The sequence below is a fragment of the Nannospalax galili genome, unplaced genomic scaffold (assembly GCF_000622305.1).
Source record: "Nannospalax galili isolate Female #2095 unplaced genomic scaffold, S.galili_v1.0 scaffold87, whole genome shotgun sequence".
Classification (NCBI taxonomy): domain Eukaryota; kingdom Metazoa; phylum Chordata; class Mammalia; order Rodentia; family Spalacidae; genus Nannospalax; species Nannospalax galili.
Window position 1 is genome coordinate 3,360,300 of NW_008360320.1, and position 16,676 is coordinate 3,376,975.

At 35.2% G+C, this 16,676-nt stretch overlaps 1 protein-coding gene across 2 annotated transcripts in view; it reads right to left on the bottom strand.

Annotated features, from left to right (window-relative positions):
• Epc2 (enhancer of polycomb homolog 2) overlaps positions 1-16,676 on the bottom strand; it is a 134,708-nt gene that overhangs the window by 67,066 nt on the left and 50,966 nt on the right. For both annotated transcript variants that reach the window (XM_008825169.2, XM_008825168.2), the window contains exon 2: positions 14,641-14,800. In XM_008825169.2, the coding sequence (XP_008823391.1) occupies positions 14,641-14,800 (160 nt within the window). The remainder of the gene's footprint in view (positions 1-14,640; positions 14,801-16,676) is intronic.

A 16,676-nucleotide genomic window follows, 5' to 3' on the forward strand; every position in this document is an offset into this window, starting at 1 on the left:
ATGTCAGAACTGATAAATCTAAATTAAGGCATTTTCTATAAAATAATTAAGCACACTACTGGTATAAAGCACAAAAGACTTAAGAACAGACTGAGGAGCCATGTTTTGCTATAAAGGTTATTATTGGGACAGTTATTAAATTATGTATGAGGTCCATAGATTAGCTAATTGTATTATGCTAAAGATAATTTACTGATTTTGATAACCATGCTGTGTCCCAAATGAGAAAATATATTTTCTCTTAGTAAACATACACTGAGGTATTTGTAAGTAAATATACAATTTATTTAAAAGGGTTCAGAATGAAAATTGCATGGGGGAGGTAAGAGAATACTAGGAGAGTACGTAAAAACTAGAGAGAAAAAGCAAATCTGTTAACCATTTACATTTAGTGATTCATGGAGAAGGATATACAGAATTCTTTATACTATTCTGGTAACTTTTCCATGAATTGGAAATTATGCCAAATTTTTTTATTTAAACTATGTCAAAATAAAAAGGTCTCAGAAAGTGTGTTTAGGCACATCTTTCAATATCAAATCCATATTCTGTTTTTAAAAAATATTTTATTATTTTTATTTCATGTGTATGAGTGTTATTGCCTGCATGTAGTTAAGTGCACCCATGTCATGCAATGCCCATGGAGGACAGAAGAGGCTGTCGGATCCCTTGGAACTGGAGTTACGGAGGGTTGTTAGCTACCATGTGGGTGCTGGGTCTTCTGCAAGAACAACCAGTGTTCTTAACCACTGAGCCATCTCTCCAGCCCAAAATCCATATTCTATTATAAACCCAAGCTAATGTTAGCATGTAGATCTCAAATATAGTTCAAAGATTACATTTTATCATTCCAAAATTAGAAATTTCATAAATATTTCAATTTCTTTTAAATTTCATACTAAGTATTACTAATATAAGAAGAGAGCCATAGAAAGCAATAAAAAAGATGAAAAATATTTCCCCCTCTAACTATCTGATAAGGTAACACAGCTATTTGTAATACAAGGTAGTTTGGTGCCTCAGGAAGAAAAGGTGAGTTTGCAGTTAAGGGCTCACTCACCAACTATGATTTTATTCCCTAGGACCAGCAATGTTCTCTTTAAAACAACCTAGCTAGGTCTAGATCCTTCAGATATGGTGCACTCCTAATATTAACCCTGTAGCCAAGAATTCCTACATTAGTATCATCAATGCCTAAAAATTCAATAGATACAGAAATATCTCTAGAAAGAATAGCCAAATAATTACTGGCTACTATAAAGTGAAACTCTTGGCTGAATGTGAATGGAAGTTTTATTCTCTTTGTACTGAGCCTACACAGATACAAATAAATAAACCGGGCCAAGTATAGTGGTGCACATCTGTAATCCCAGCACCTAGGAGGCAGAGGCAGAATGATAGCAAGTCTGAAGCTACCCTGGGCTATGTAGTGAGTTCAACCTTGCCAGAGTTATAGAGCAAGACCTTGTTTCAAAACAAACAAAACCATATATAAATCTACTCAAATCATTCTTGCCTTTATTGAAGCTCAAAATGAAAATGACCCCCATCTTTTTCTGAGGCAGGGTCTCACTATGTAATACTGGCTGGCCTAGAACTTTCTATATAGACCAGACTGGCCATGAACTCACAAGAGATCCTCCTGCCTCTGCCTCCAGAGTGTTGGGATTAAAGTTGTACACGATGACTCCCGGAGAAAGTGACACTTTTTAAATGAAATATTTATTTTTAAAAATAAGCTGTACATATATGCTAATAAAAGAAAATATTTGAGAAACCAATCTCTGAAAGCACCTCAGATAACATAAAAATTCTTCAAAAGAAACAGAAGGCTAAGAGTGGTAGCATATGTATATAATCCCAGAACTGGGGAAGCAGAGCAAGATTATCTCAAATTCAAGGTTATAACAGATCTAGGAGAAGAGGAAGAAAGAGAAAGAAGAGGAAGAAGCAGAACATGAGGAGGGGAGGCTAGAGGAGGGAAGAGAGAAGGGAAAGGAAGGGAAGGAAAAAAGAAAAAGAAGGGAAAAAGGATGAAAAGGGAAGGGAAAAAAGTGTAACATCAGTAAAAACTTCTTTACAACCTATTAATTGCAAAATTATTGACCATACTTGGCTAAGAATGTATTTTCCAAAATTGAATAAACTCTACTTTTTATAATTACTGAAGATATTTTAAAAAACCATCAAAAATTTCTACAAGAATTTTCCCAAGTTTTTCTCTTATAAATCTCTAGCAAGCATTAAAAAGGTAAAGCAACAAGTACAGCAGTGTCAACAATGATAAAGCCTCCAAACAACAATAATCTAATATTTTTAATTAGAAGAAATCTGTTGTTTATGTTATACCAACCTCAAGAATATATACCCAATAAAAGACTTTGAAAACATTGACACTGAAAACGAAAAATCATCAAAGAAAAACTGAAAACCCTATTATACATGGTTCTGGTTTTCAAAACTTAGAATTTGCCATTCCCTCTTAACAACATATGAAAAGGTGAACAACTAACAAGGTAATAGGTTAAGCTATGGCTCACTGCTGCCCAAAACTAGAGAGACAGTTAAATACAGTGAATCACAACTTACTAGAGCAGAAGCCTGCATGTGAACCAATTAGGGTAGGGTGTGCGTGACAAACCTAAAGTATAATGAATACCAGAGGCAGACTATGGACAAGTCTGAGAGAGCATGTAGGCATTCCAGCCATTGAGATGCCTTCGCACCTTCAGGTATTTGGCCAAGTTTTCACAGTGAAGACTGGAGTAAGGGTAGAGGAATCCCTCTATGCTTGAGGCAGAAGAGAGAAAAGGTAAAGCATTCTGAAAAATGCCAGAACATTTGGTTCTTAGCAAACCCTGAACTTCAGCTATTTCACCAGAGCCTAACCCACTGGTGTTTTATAGAAACATATCTGATTTGGTGGAACAGGAAAAAACCAATTCCAGTGGCTCTTAAGTCTTCTATAGGTGTGGTGAGGACAAGGGACCAACTCTAGTCCTATTATGCATAGTGTGCCACAAAAAGGACAAAACCAAAGCAAACCCCTGAGAAGCACCAAAGCATTACCAAAGGACTGATCTAAATGTCTTTTGGACTAGGAACACCACCATACACACAAAAACACAGAGATACATACATATATCATTAAAGTCTTTGCTGGAGTTCATTTTATACAATACATCATGCCTACTTTCAAAGAAAAAATTACAAAGCACAGTAAAAAGCAAAAGAGAAATTAAACAGGCACCAGATCCAGAATTAGGATTTGAAAGGAGTGCTATACTTTTCTGACCAGGAATGTAAGAAAAAACTTGTAATATGTTTAAGACTTTAACAACAAAAAATGCCCAACATGCAAGACAGTTAATGTAAGTAGAGAGATAGGGGTGGATTCTAGAAAAAAAAAATTTAAATGGCAAAGATCAAAATGACTAGAAATGAAGAAGAATGCTCTTGGTTGGTTCATGACTGAACAGTGTTAAAAAAAGAATCTCAGTGACTCCCACCTGTAGTCTGAGCACCAGGAGGCTCAGGCAGGGAGACTGCTGCCAAGTCTGAGGCCAGCCTGAGTGACATTCAAAAACCCAAAAGCAATAACAAATTCATGAATAAAATAAGTACCTCAGATCTTGAAGGTATAGTAACAGAAACTCCAAAACTGAAAGACAAAGAGAAAAAAGGCTGGAAAACAAAGTAGCAAAACCTACAGAAATGAATATTCAAGAACTCTGTGTAAAATGAAAGCAAATACCAAAGAAGAAGAAAAGGAACAGCAGCAATACCTGAAACAAGGCAACTAAGAATTCACCAAAGATTGATGTCAGACAACAAACTAGATCCAAGAAGCTCAAATTACACAAAAAAGTATAAAGGCAAAAACTTAAAGTCAGTAATGTCCCACAAGTTGTCCTCTGACCTCAATATACAACCTGTGCCACGTGCGTGCATATAGGATAAGTAACTATAACCCCCCAAAAAATATAAAGGAAAAAAATTTTTAAAATAAGCCAGAAAGGGGAAATGTCTTACCTACAGAGGACCAAAGATAAGAATTGCAACCAATTTCTTCAGAAATTATGCAGGCAAGGAGAAGAGAGTGAAATATTTGAATTATTAGGAGTAAAAGACTACCAACATAAAATATTCTACCCTGAAATTCTGTGACCTGACTTACGTGAAATTTTAAAAGTTTATCAGAGAGGTGAAAATGACATGGGTCAAAAACTCTGATGTACATACAGAGAGGAAGAACACGAGAACACTAGAAAATGAGAAAGAGGAGGAAAAACAATAATTTGTATTTTTCCTATCCCTAATTATCTAAAATAGCAACAAACAGATAATATTTTGAGTGCAATATATCCATACTTATCATATATATGTGCATGTATTTCACTTATACATAAGCACACACACACAGTAATGTCTTACACAATGGTGTATGTGCATGTCATGGACTACTATATATTGTATGGTATTGACTACAGTGATCCTATAACCAAAAAAACTCCTATCACTTAGTAAGCTGCAGATGCTTTAACACTCTAGTGTGACACATACTCACTTGTATAAACCATACTATGTTGCTAGTAACATTAAAAAGCACATGCAAATATGTATAGTATATAATATTTGATAATAAATGACTGTTACTGGTTTATGTATTCACTATTTCATTATATTATACTTTGTTAGTATAGTTTCATGGTTTATTTGGGGGGGTCTTTTTTATTATATATATATTTTTTTATTTTTTAGAAGAAGCATTTCATTACCGCTTTAACATACTCAATAACAGTTTCCAGAGCAAACATACATCTCTTTCAAAAGTGGCTATAAAATTTTAGGTTTGCTGTTGAATTAAATAGTTATGCAATATTGAATTCAGTATAATCCCTGTAAGACATAAAATTGGAAAAAGATCTCCATTTCATTTTAAAATATACTGTTTCTTACAGAAAGACTCATTGTTTTTGCTAGTAACACTGAGATGTTGGCGCACGGGCGTCTCTAATCTGTATGGGGGGCGGTCTTTCTGAGACAGGCTCTCCCTATACCCCCAACTGGCCTGGGACTCACAGAGATACGCCTGCCTCTGCCTCCAGAGTGCTGGGATTCATGCCCGGCTTGTTTTATGTTTTTGAGACAGGGTCTCACTAGATTGCTCAGGATGGTCTGGAATGTCAAGACGCAAATGATCCTCCTACCTCAAACTTGAATAACTGAAACACGCCACTATGCTCAATTATACTAAACTTTTTATCTTTAGAGTGTACTTCTTCTACCCCCCCCCACATTCTAGTGTAAAACAGCACACCATGGTACACCTTTATACATCTTATGTTTATCACATAATCAAGAGGCTACACCGAACACCTACATTTATATAAAAACCTAGATGATGTTCATAAGTAATGAAGCTGCCTAACGACACATTTCTCAGAAAGTGTACTTGTCATGAGTGTATGAGTCTGCATGTGTTTATACATAAAAATGAGTTAACAATGATATAAGGGACAAATAGTAAAGAATTAGAAATAATTATTTTAAGGTTCTTGTCCTATTATGAAGCTGTTACAGCATTATTTGCAAGTTGTTTGAACTTGGATTAATTATTCCAACACAATGCAAATTCAAGGGCAACCAATTTTTTTAACAGTGAAAAATGAAATACTATTAATATGCTAAGAAAGGAAAGAATATAGAATCATAAAATTCTCAGCTAAAACCACAAAAAGAGCCTGGGAATGTAATGAAGCGCAGTAACAGAATGCCTACCTAGCATACTCAAGGCCCTGGCCTCAATCCTCAGTACCATACAAACCCACAAAATACAAAAAAAAAGTAAAAAATTGGAAGAACAAGGACAAAAATAGAAAACAGTAATAGATATAGTAGATACTAATTCAATTATCTCAATAACCACTATTATGAATGCCAACTGTCTAAATAGACCAACTAAAAGAGATTGTCAGTGTTAAAAACAAGACTCAACTTATTGCATATAAGAACACACTTTAAAAATACACATAATACACATACAGATTATCTTTCAGTAAGGCATAAACAAGTTATGTGCCTTTGTACAATGGAATGTTACTCAATGATAAAAGAAGTGTGCTATGAAGCAACAAACTGATAAAGAACCTCTTCATGTACATTGGTAAGTCAAAGAAGCCAACTGAAAAGACTATGCACTGTATTCCAATTATGCGCTACATTCCAACTATATGACATTCTGGAAAAGGAGAAATTAAAAAGACACCAAAAAAATCCAAGGTGGCCAAAATTCAGAGTGATGATCTAGTGAAGTTCTCAGCAGGTCAAACTATTCTGTAGGGACACTTCAATAGTTGATCCATTATGTTACACATTTTTCAAAATCCATGAAACTACAACAAAGAACAAACTGTAATGTTAACTATAGACCTTAGTTAATAAAGTATCAGCGTAATTGTTAAATGTTTTATTAACTTCTTAAAAAGCCTAAAATTTCATTTTCCTTGAAATATAAACTCATCTTTTACTAAGGCAAATTATTAATTTCAAGATACTTGCTAATATACAAAATCATACTAGAATAAAAAGAAAATTACACAAATAATCTAGGTCTAAAACAACTGGTTAAGACAAAAACCTTCAAGTACTGGCCTTGATATAGATTCCTGCTGATTACAGAAGGACATAAAACTAATTTCCTAGAACATTTTTAAGCTTTGAGAATTAGTAAAGTTATTTTGTTTGAAAAAAATGTATTTTCATTATCAGTAGTTGAAAAAAGAAAAGCTGCAAGTATACACACATATATTCATTGTACACAACACAATGCATATTTATCACAAAAGGGAAAACTGTATTGGTCATCTTCAGGAAATGTATCAGTTTGCTTCAGTAATTAACATCTAAAAGACTTTTTCCACCTTTGTTTATGGACTGACTGACTTGACTGTGTGTGTACATGCATGCCAAATGTACATGTAGAGGTCAGAAGACAATTCCTAGGGATCAATTCTCTCTCCTTCCACGATGTATATTCTGGGATCAAACTCAGGTCATCAAGCTTGGTGGCAAGCTGAGTCATCTCACCAGTCTAAGCAATTAACATTTTCTTTTCATTATAATCAGAGCCCAAAATTCAGTTTCTCAACGAACAACCTTGCTTTTCTCAGTTTCTACTGAAGAAACAAAGGAGAATCTTAAACCATTAATAAGAACTATTTCTCTGCCCAAGGTTCATATTGAAGGATGGAAGATTAAGTTTAGTCCTCCATCAAGCCAAAGAAAAGTACGTCCTAAGAGCTATATGTACATCAGTCTTTTCTAATAACAGGCAACCTGTTCTATAGCCTGAAATTTATCCATCCCCTCCACCTGACAAAAAAATTCTTTACATCCAGTGTTGATTCTTCTAAAATCCCTATTGTTTTTTGTAATAGAATAATTTTTTGATTTGTTTTTAATTATATGCACATGTGTATGGGAAGGGGCGTGCACATGGGTACAGGTGCCCACAAAAGCCAGAGATGTTGGTTCCCTCAGGAGTTGGAGTTACAGGAAATTGTGAGCCACTGGATATACAGGTGCTGGGAACTGAATTCAGGTCCTCTGTAAGAGTAGTACATATTTTTAGCCCCTGAGTCATCTCTCTAGCCCCTACAATCCCTTTTGAATAATAATGTCCACTGTGCATCAGAATTTAGAACTTACAATGATGAATCACAACTGAGAGGCAGTATGACATGGTGAAACAGGCACACAGTGGAGCCATATGATCTTGATTCAAATCCTGACTTCTACTTGCTTATTAACTGCATCTTAGATTCTTTATGTAACCTTAGATCTAAAACAGGTGTCAAAATATTAGCTGCCTTATAGCATTCCTTTCATAACTGCTCTGTCTGCCAAGGGAGGAAATACTCATGGTGACCTTTACTTTGGTTAGCAGACAATTGAAAACAATGGATTCCAAGGGATTATAATTTCCCAAGAATCCCACACTCAAGGTAGAAAAAGGCTGAAAAGTGGTGCTAGCTAGAAAAGGAACTTGTCTTTCAGGAAGGGATTTTCACACAGTTCTGACAACTTATGGGACCACCTTGGAAGAGAGACCAGAGCCAAGATGATGAGTCCAATGATGGGCAAGACCACCCCCTGCAGGAATGTTTAATTATGCATACCTCTTGCCCTCTATTTAAATTTAAACTTCATGTCCTAAGCACCCTGAAAACAACTTAGGAGGTCACAGGACCCCCTTACTTGCTGCTCTTCCTGATGTGGCTACACTGAGTAAACTTTTCACTATTACTTGTCCCTTTAATTGACATATTGAGGATGGGTGGCTGAACCTAGTTTGTTGGGGCTGATAGGGTTCAGGCTTGTACCCTAAGAATACTCTGAGGAATAATTGGTCTAGTATTCTTAAAGTTTAAAACAACAACAGAACCTAGACATAAAGGTCGGTTAATGTTAGCTATTTCACTTAAGAAATAAGCATTTTCTGGAAATTTTAGGGCAGAGGATGTTTTTATATGTAGGCAACCCACAAATTATAATGTCACAGTAATTATAATGCCAAACTTCCCTTAGTTTCTATGTAAGACAGGGAGACAAGATGCCCAATGATGTCAACTCTCAAGGAAGCATGTCATAACTAGAACATCTTCCAGAGATGCTACTTGATAGGTAAATATGTTTAAGTCTTTTTCTGGTAACTCCTCCTAGCAAAACCAGGTATACTGGGTTACTTCACAGTATATTCTTTGGAAAGGCACACAGAAGGGTTCTAAGTGCTTCTATACCAACAAACAGGTATCTTATAGCCAGTCCTGATTTTGTGTATTTTATATATTACGACATCCCTAAAACACATGTTATAATGCATCCAATTTAACGACTAGCGTGGTTTTACTTTTTTCTCTGATTGCTTTAACCATGATTTTTTTTTCTTTAATGTTGTATCATATTTCACTCTAGGTCACTGTAAATCCATCTCTCTCCTTTTTAAAATACTGGACATACAAATTGCAGAGGTCAAAGGGGAATGCATTCTCCTTTAATGCAGACTTTTTCACTCTGCCAAGTGATTATTTTGCTTTTCCCCCCAAGTTCTCTTACTGAGTAGTATCTTCTGGGGTGGAGGTCCCCCTCCTTCCTGAATTAGCAGCTGTCTCCAACCTCAGGGCCATACTCAGAGTTCTGTCCAAGTACAGGACCTGGTGGGAAGTTCTATACACTCTAAGGGGAAGACTTTTAGAGCCATCTAATCAGAAAGGGGGTTGGGGCCAGTGTCTGTCCTTGCTCACTATCCTGGTGATCCTTCTAATCACCTCAACCAGCCGAACCTGGAATGAGTTCACCACAAATCTGATACAATCTGCTTCTAACTAGTGGTACTGTTTCTTTAGTACTTAATTATTTGAATGGGGGATGTCTTGTCATGAAATTCATTCTCAGTTTGATTTCTTAACACATACTCAGTGACATTTTTACAAAAAAATGTGCTCCTGAAATACATCCCTTTCACCAAACAGTTTTACTGTATAAACAAAACAAAGCTCAGCAACTGCTCTGGATCTTTACTAACTTTTTCAATCAAAACATGGTTAGATCATTCCCAACTCTTTCCAATCAAACTATGCTAATACTAGGGTGATATGTAATACATGCTGGCTGAAAACACAAAGAGTATACCGTTTGCACTGGGTGTCAGGTTTTCCTTTTATCAAGGCAGATTTGAAAATGACCAACTTATCAAACTAGAAAGAATCTACTTCAAGTAAAGTGTAAAGTAGTGTCCACACATAGGTATTTTCTCTAGCTTTAGGATCTCAAGAGCAGATGAGACAATTCAGTTCCCGCTGAGTGTGTCCCACCTGATAAGCAACAAGGAACTACTTTACCTATTCTTTCTCCTGAACTTTCTTTCAGTTCAGGACCTAAGGTGATCTACAGATATGTTTGCAGGTAAAATGCAGTGAAGGGGGTGGGTGTGAACCCTCACTTTAAATAAAAAAAATCAAGTCTTTCAATCAAGAACCATTTAACTGATTGCAAAAGCAGACACAAGTTAATGTTATGAAACACCTCAAATTTCTTCATGTTCTGATAAAGTATGACAATTTAAAATATTTTCCCACTAAATAAAAGGAGTAATGGGAAAATTAAGAAACTTTCTGAAAGTATACAAAGTTGTCCTTAGGGGCTCCTGAATTTAATTAAATTGCTGAACTCCAAAAGGAATAACCAAGTTCGGCATGGTAGTGCATGCACACCTTTAATCCCAGCACTCAGGAGGCAGAAGTAGGCAGATTTCTCTGTAAAATCAGAGGGTAGCCTGGTCTCCATAGCGAGTTTTAGACTAGCTGGGGCTATAGGGAGACCCTGTCTCAAAACAAACAAACAAACAAACCCCAAATGTGCTGTGATTAAGTTTCCTAGAATACCAATGTGGTGATGATAGCATACTGACACTGAAAAGGACATAAACAAAAAGGGACTCATTCCACTCTCAACATGGTTTTTATAGGGGGTAAGGGGATGGGGAAGTGCTGGGATCACTCCCAAGGCCTTGTACATCCTAGAAAAGTGATCTACCCCTGAGTTACATTCCCAGCTTTTGTTTTTATGAGACAGGACCCTTCAGTAGATTTCAAACTAGCCTTGAGCCCTCTATGTAGCCAAGGTTGGCCTTGAACTCACAATCTGTCTGCCTCTGTCTTCCATGTAGTGGAATAACAGGTGTGGGCCACCACACCTAACTTATTCCCAATTCTTTTACCCTAAAATGACATTGTCAAGCAGTAAGAGAACTCACCTTTTAATTTCTAACTTGGATGCCACATAGCAGTCTCCTAATTTCACTGAGTGTTAATAACTTTAGTTTTCTATTTAGCTCAGTACTATACACACACACACACACACACACACACACACACACACACACACATTTGGTCTTTTTGAGATAGGGTCCCTGTAGCCTCAGCTGGCCTGGAACTCATTATGTAGACCAGGCTGGCCTTGAACTCACAGATCTGCCTGCCTCTGCCTCCCAAGAGTGCTGGGACTAAAGGCATGCGCCACCATGCCCGGCTCTTTGGTATGTTATTTTTAAATCCTGCAAGATTCCTGTCTAGAAAGTGCCACGGTATATATGCTTTTATCTCAATCATTAATTCATTCACTAATCCACTCAGCAGACATTTAACTGTAAACATGATGACATGTTAGACAGTACACTAAGTCATGGGATTTAGACTTTACAAATCCTAGATCTCAATGAGTTTTATGGCCTAGTAAGACAGCAGAGGTGAATGATCACAACTGAAGGTAGCCAGTGCCATAGCAATGTGCACTTTGAAATAAACAGTGCTAAGAACTGTCCTGAGAGGAATCAGGAAAATGCTCTTAAAGCAATCCTGGATGCAAGATGCAGCTTAAAGCAAGCAGAGAAAGTGCAAGAAAATGATGTGTAAGTCAATGAGGCTGCAAAGAGTTCACCACTACTATAAAGCACTAAAGATTAGAGAAATCAGAAAAACAAGGTATACTGCAACTATGGTTTAAGACTACACTGGGTAATAAAACACTAAAGCGAATGAGATGGAATTCTTCCTGATGGGCTTAGAATGTAAAAGAGGAAAAGGATATTCAATTTTAATTTAGTTCAATAAGGATGGCATTACAGTAGAAGAACATGGAGCAAAACATGGTAGAAGAGGCACAAATAAGGGCTTAACATCACATAAACATGGTAAAATTCTCTCCTATAGGCAACAGAGTTACTAGTAAATTTTGAAATGGATAGCCACAACTGCGACAGTATGTATGATTAACTGGAAGTACAAGAATTAAATAAGTTCTATCCCCAACATCCTTTATTTTTCCACTACCCCAAAACAAAAGATTTTAGCAAATGTCCACCAATGTGATAGGTCACACCCTGCTGTGACAATATTGTGATGTTATTTTTCCTAGTTAGATAAATGGGGATACTTAAATCTTATTAAGGAAATGAAATATTCAGTGACATTTTCTAAAATTCCTTGCACTTAGTGAGTTTGCAAGAAATTGTGTGTAAATTTTAAGACAGTCCTTTCAAAAACAAACAAAAAACCCACCATGAACTTGAAATTCAGTACATATAACCTTAAAGACAACTGGCCTACAAGTGGGCAAACTGTGGAATATCAATTTGATGGAAATTGTGTGTGTGTGAGTGTGTGTGAGTGTGTGTGTGTGTGTGTCTATGTGTGTTTAAAATGCCAGGTTAAATACATTAAAATTTTTGAAATATAAGTGGAAATGGCAGAATGCATAACTACTATGCTATGTATGATGTATAATACCACATGTACTACATGTTGATAAGCTAAAAGAAAAATAGACAACATAATTTTCCTTCTTATTTTACTTTTTATAATAAAATGAAATAAAAAATAAATAAATCAACATAATATTACTTACTGCAGCCAATGGGTCTAATCCAAGTAAGTTACATTTAGTTTTTGGTTCTTGGTTTCCTATAAAGGTTTTTATAACTAGCCTTGTGTTTAGCTCTGGTTTTAAAACACAAAACAACTGATCCTCTTTGGCTTGGGAGAAATGTTTAAAATTGCCACTGTGAAAATCTGTCTCGTTCCTTGCTAAAGTAAAGGCAAAGGCAAATTCAATAAATTAAAACTATGCAAAATCAAAGAACAGAGAACACAAACATAAACAGTATTTGTAAATGTATTTCTCTTGAATGCTTCAGAGAAAGGACTGGGTTTCTAGCTTAGTGGTATAGCCTAGGTCTATTCTATCCCCAGCACAGCAAGAAAACAAAACAAAACAAAAAAACAGTCTCTGGAAAATAGAAATGGTTCTACTCCCACAAGGCTTAATTTTTAAGATCATTTAAAACCAATGAATCAACTAGCATCTAGAAGCAAACACTTCCATATATGAGAAAATATCGTTTCTGCTCCCAAAGGGCTCACCTTCTAAAAGGAAGAACAGTTACAAATAACTGCAACATGCAGCAAATCCTCTGATAAAGGAATGTACAAATCCAAGATTCTGTGATAAGCAAAGAAGATAGATGGAATAAGAAAAGTTACAGTAATCTTCACAAGTGGACTATAGGAAGGGAAAGAATACTTGAATAGCATATGCAAGAAAATGTGAAATAAGGGAAACGTAGATAATTTTCAGTATTCTCTTTGACCCAGAGGTAGAAGAGCCTTAGGAAACAAGGTTAAAGAGAATGGCAAAATCCACATCACAAAGGATGTTATATATTCATTCTGTTATTCAATTCTATCAAATCTAAACTGCCATCAATTACAAGATACAGTATTACTATATGTACCATAAGAAAAAAGCTTCATTGAGTTTTAATATTAAGATGTTTAATAGCTAATAGTTACACTTTTAGAGTAAGATAAATAAACCAGTCCTGTAAAGAACTTTGTATTTCTCCACTTGTCTTTAGGTGAAAGGATAAGGGGGAAAAAAAAAAGAAAAAAAAAAAAAAAAAAACCTTAAAAAAAAAAAAAAAAAACCAAAATTAAAGACAGCAGTATGAACCAAAACCAAGACAATGAAACAAAATAAGCAAAATAACTGAAGTACTTTCAATTAGTCTTATATTGGCAGTGTTCCTTGATGTCTTTCAGAAATATGTGTAAATTCTCTTTGGAGAAACAAAGTGTCGCTCCTGGACAACAACAATTTAAGGTGAAAACTCACTTCAAAGGTGAAAGACAAAAAGATGGACAGCTTAGAATCAATGAAAAACAATCGATCTTAAGTTTCATGATGTTTCAGGATTATCTAGGGGATTTTATTAAAACTGGCATCATTAGAGTGCAAATGTTCCAACACAGCACTTGTCTGGCACTATCAATAGACCCAGTGCTATAAAAATATGCACCGCCAGTCTGAAAACCCAAGGATATTCAGATAGGAAAGTACTTCAACAGGGATGCTCAAAGTAGATTCCTGGAATCTCTATTTTAACATTTGTGTACAGAATCTTAGCAATAAAGAATGGTAGTATTTTAATCAAGAACATGATTTGATTAGATTGACAATTTGGAAAGACCATCAGCGTACAGGCAGACTTTGTAGGGAAGATAATAGAAGAGAGTAAGGATGGGAGATAGCGGGTGGTAAATATTGGAATGAGATCATTTAAGTAATACTGAGGTTAGAGGTGGTGACTATGAAATAACATAGGGAGGAAAACAAAAGTAGTAAGGAAGCAGAATTAGAATTTTATGGAACTTAAATGAAGGCAGAGGTGCAGGATGTAATTTTGAAAATTTTCTGAAGATACAGACCTAATTGTGAACATTATGGTGATTGGCCTTTTGAAAATAAATCTTACTTGAATATGATAACCCACCATCTTTTTAGCCGTATAATACACTGTGTTATATAAAATCCTAAACTGTATAAACATTACGGGTCCAAATATTTTTAAAACTCAAAGTGATTTCTAAGCTCAAATGGAAAGTATGAACAGATTTAAGCCTCTTATGTTTAACATTCTATTAAGAGTATATAAGTTGAAAGCTTAAAAATCTCTAAACAATAGAAAAGATTTTCAGTGATTGATAAAATTACAAACAGAAAACAATGAATTAGCAAACTTACGCTGAATATGAATGAACTGTTTTGGCTGTTTAAACTCCCCTTTGTACAAGCGATTGTAATAGTTGACGTTGCTCTCTGCCTCAGGAACTGGAATGACCATGCTTTCTTTTTTTTCTCTAAATACTTGCTGTGCTGAAATAGCTCGCTGTAAATGATGTTCCTGGAAAATGTAAAGTAGGGAATATAAGTTGTATTCATAATATTAACTCAGTGCATAATTCTATTTAAAACTTACTTGCTTAATAACTACAAAAATACATTATAGTTTTCCTGTGCTAAAATCAGTTTTTCTGCTATACATAAAAGGAAGCATTACCATTGTTGTGCCTTAATATTTATGGCTTATACCAATATCATGACTTTGTTATTACAATTTTATAAGAATTCTTAAATACCAAATATATACATACATGTATATAACCTAGAATTTTACTATTTCAATTATAAGAGAATCGATCCCTTGTTTTGCTAAATTAATTGAGGTGTTTGTTACCACTACCATATTAAGAAAAAATTATGCAAGTCACAGGAATAAATTTGTATTACAGATTTTAAGTATCTTCTATACTTCAAACTTGATTAATACAAAATTCTAAAATTGAAGTAAAGATGAATTTATGTTTAACAAATAGTATTATAATCATGGCAGGAAATATTTTTAATAAATATTCAGCAAAAAGTTCCTATAAAATATATACCTTGGTTCTAATCATTTTTTATCGCTTCCATGGCTAAATGAAACAGCTTCTGAAATATCCTACTATGACTTATTCCCTATAAAGCATCTTTATGCCTTTCAGAAGGTAAATCAGATCATGCTACTCCCACAAAAATCCCCCATCATTCAGTGTAGAAATAAGATCTGCACTGTCTCTGCAGCATGTCTGACCTCTGCTCTCATCTTTTACTCTAGTCACACTGTTTTTACTGTTTCCAGGTAGTATTTGAATCCTCTACTTCTACAATTCTTCAGCTTCAGCTACAGAGATCCCTTCCACAGACATGCCCATCGGAAGAGCAGACCTTGCACACCACTCTATTTTCCTCTACGCCACTTAGTTATATCTGATACACTAAAAATCTCGGTTGTTTATTGTCCATCTACCCGCTAAGCATAAAGTAGGTTCCTATAGAGCAAGAATTTCTGCTCATTCTGTAAACTTGTATCTCTAAAATGCTTAACAGTAACGATACAATAAAAAGCTGTCAAATATACATTAAACAAATGAACAAATCAAACCATTACTATATTCCTAATACCACAAAGAAACTGAGGCATGTTTATCAGTAACTTGTCAAGACATTACACCATTACAATTTTTGAAGTCCTACAGAGGATAAAAATTAAATATTAACTATATTTAAGGAAAGATATCTGACAACATAGTGGACAGTAACAGGGGTGACAGAGTATATAGGCTCCAATGGGAGAGGAGGGGTATGGGAGGGTGCCACTTGGGATGTGGGTATATAGATGAGTAAGATTGTTTGGGATGTTTTATATAAAACACACACACACAAATCAATAAATTAAAAATGAGTTATATTTGAAGAAGAAGCATAAAAATTTGCTTCATGTTAGTTATATAGAGACACGTGCAAACACCTGTTAGGTGCATGAAAAATGAGTCTTTCTTTATGAAACGGTATATTTTAAAATGAAATGGAGATCTTTTTTAAAGATTAAAACCTCATTCAATTTTATGTCTTATAAGGTTTATATTGAGTACAATATTGTATATCTGTATTAATTCAACTGTAAACCTAAAAATTTACAGCCAATTTTGAAAGAGATGCATCTTGGCTCTGGAAATTGTTACTGAATATGTCAATACTGTTGTAATGAAATGCTTCTTCTCATTATGTGGTTATTAACTAAATAATTTTAAAAAGATTTTAAAGCCAGGTGTGGTGGTGCATGACGTTAATCCCAGCACTTAGGAGGTAGAGGCAGGTGAATTTCTGTGAGTTCAAGGCCAGTCTGGTCTACATGCTGACAGCCAGGCCAGCTGGGGCTACAGGAAGACCCTGTCTCA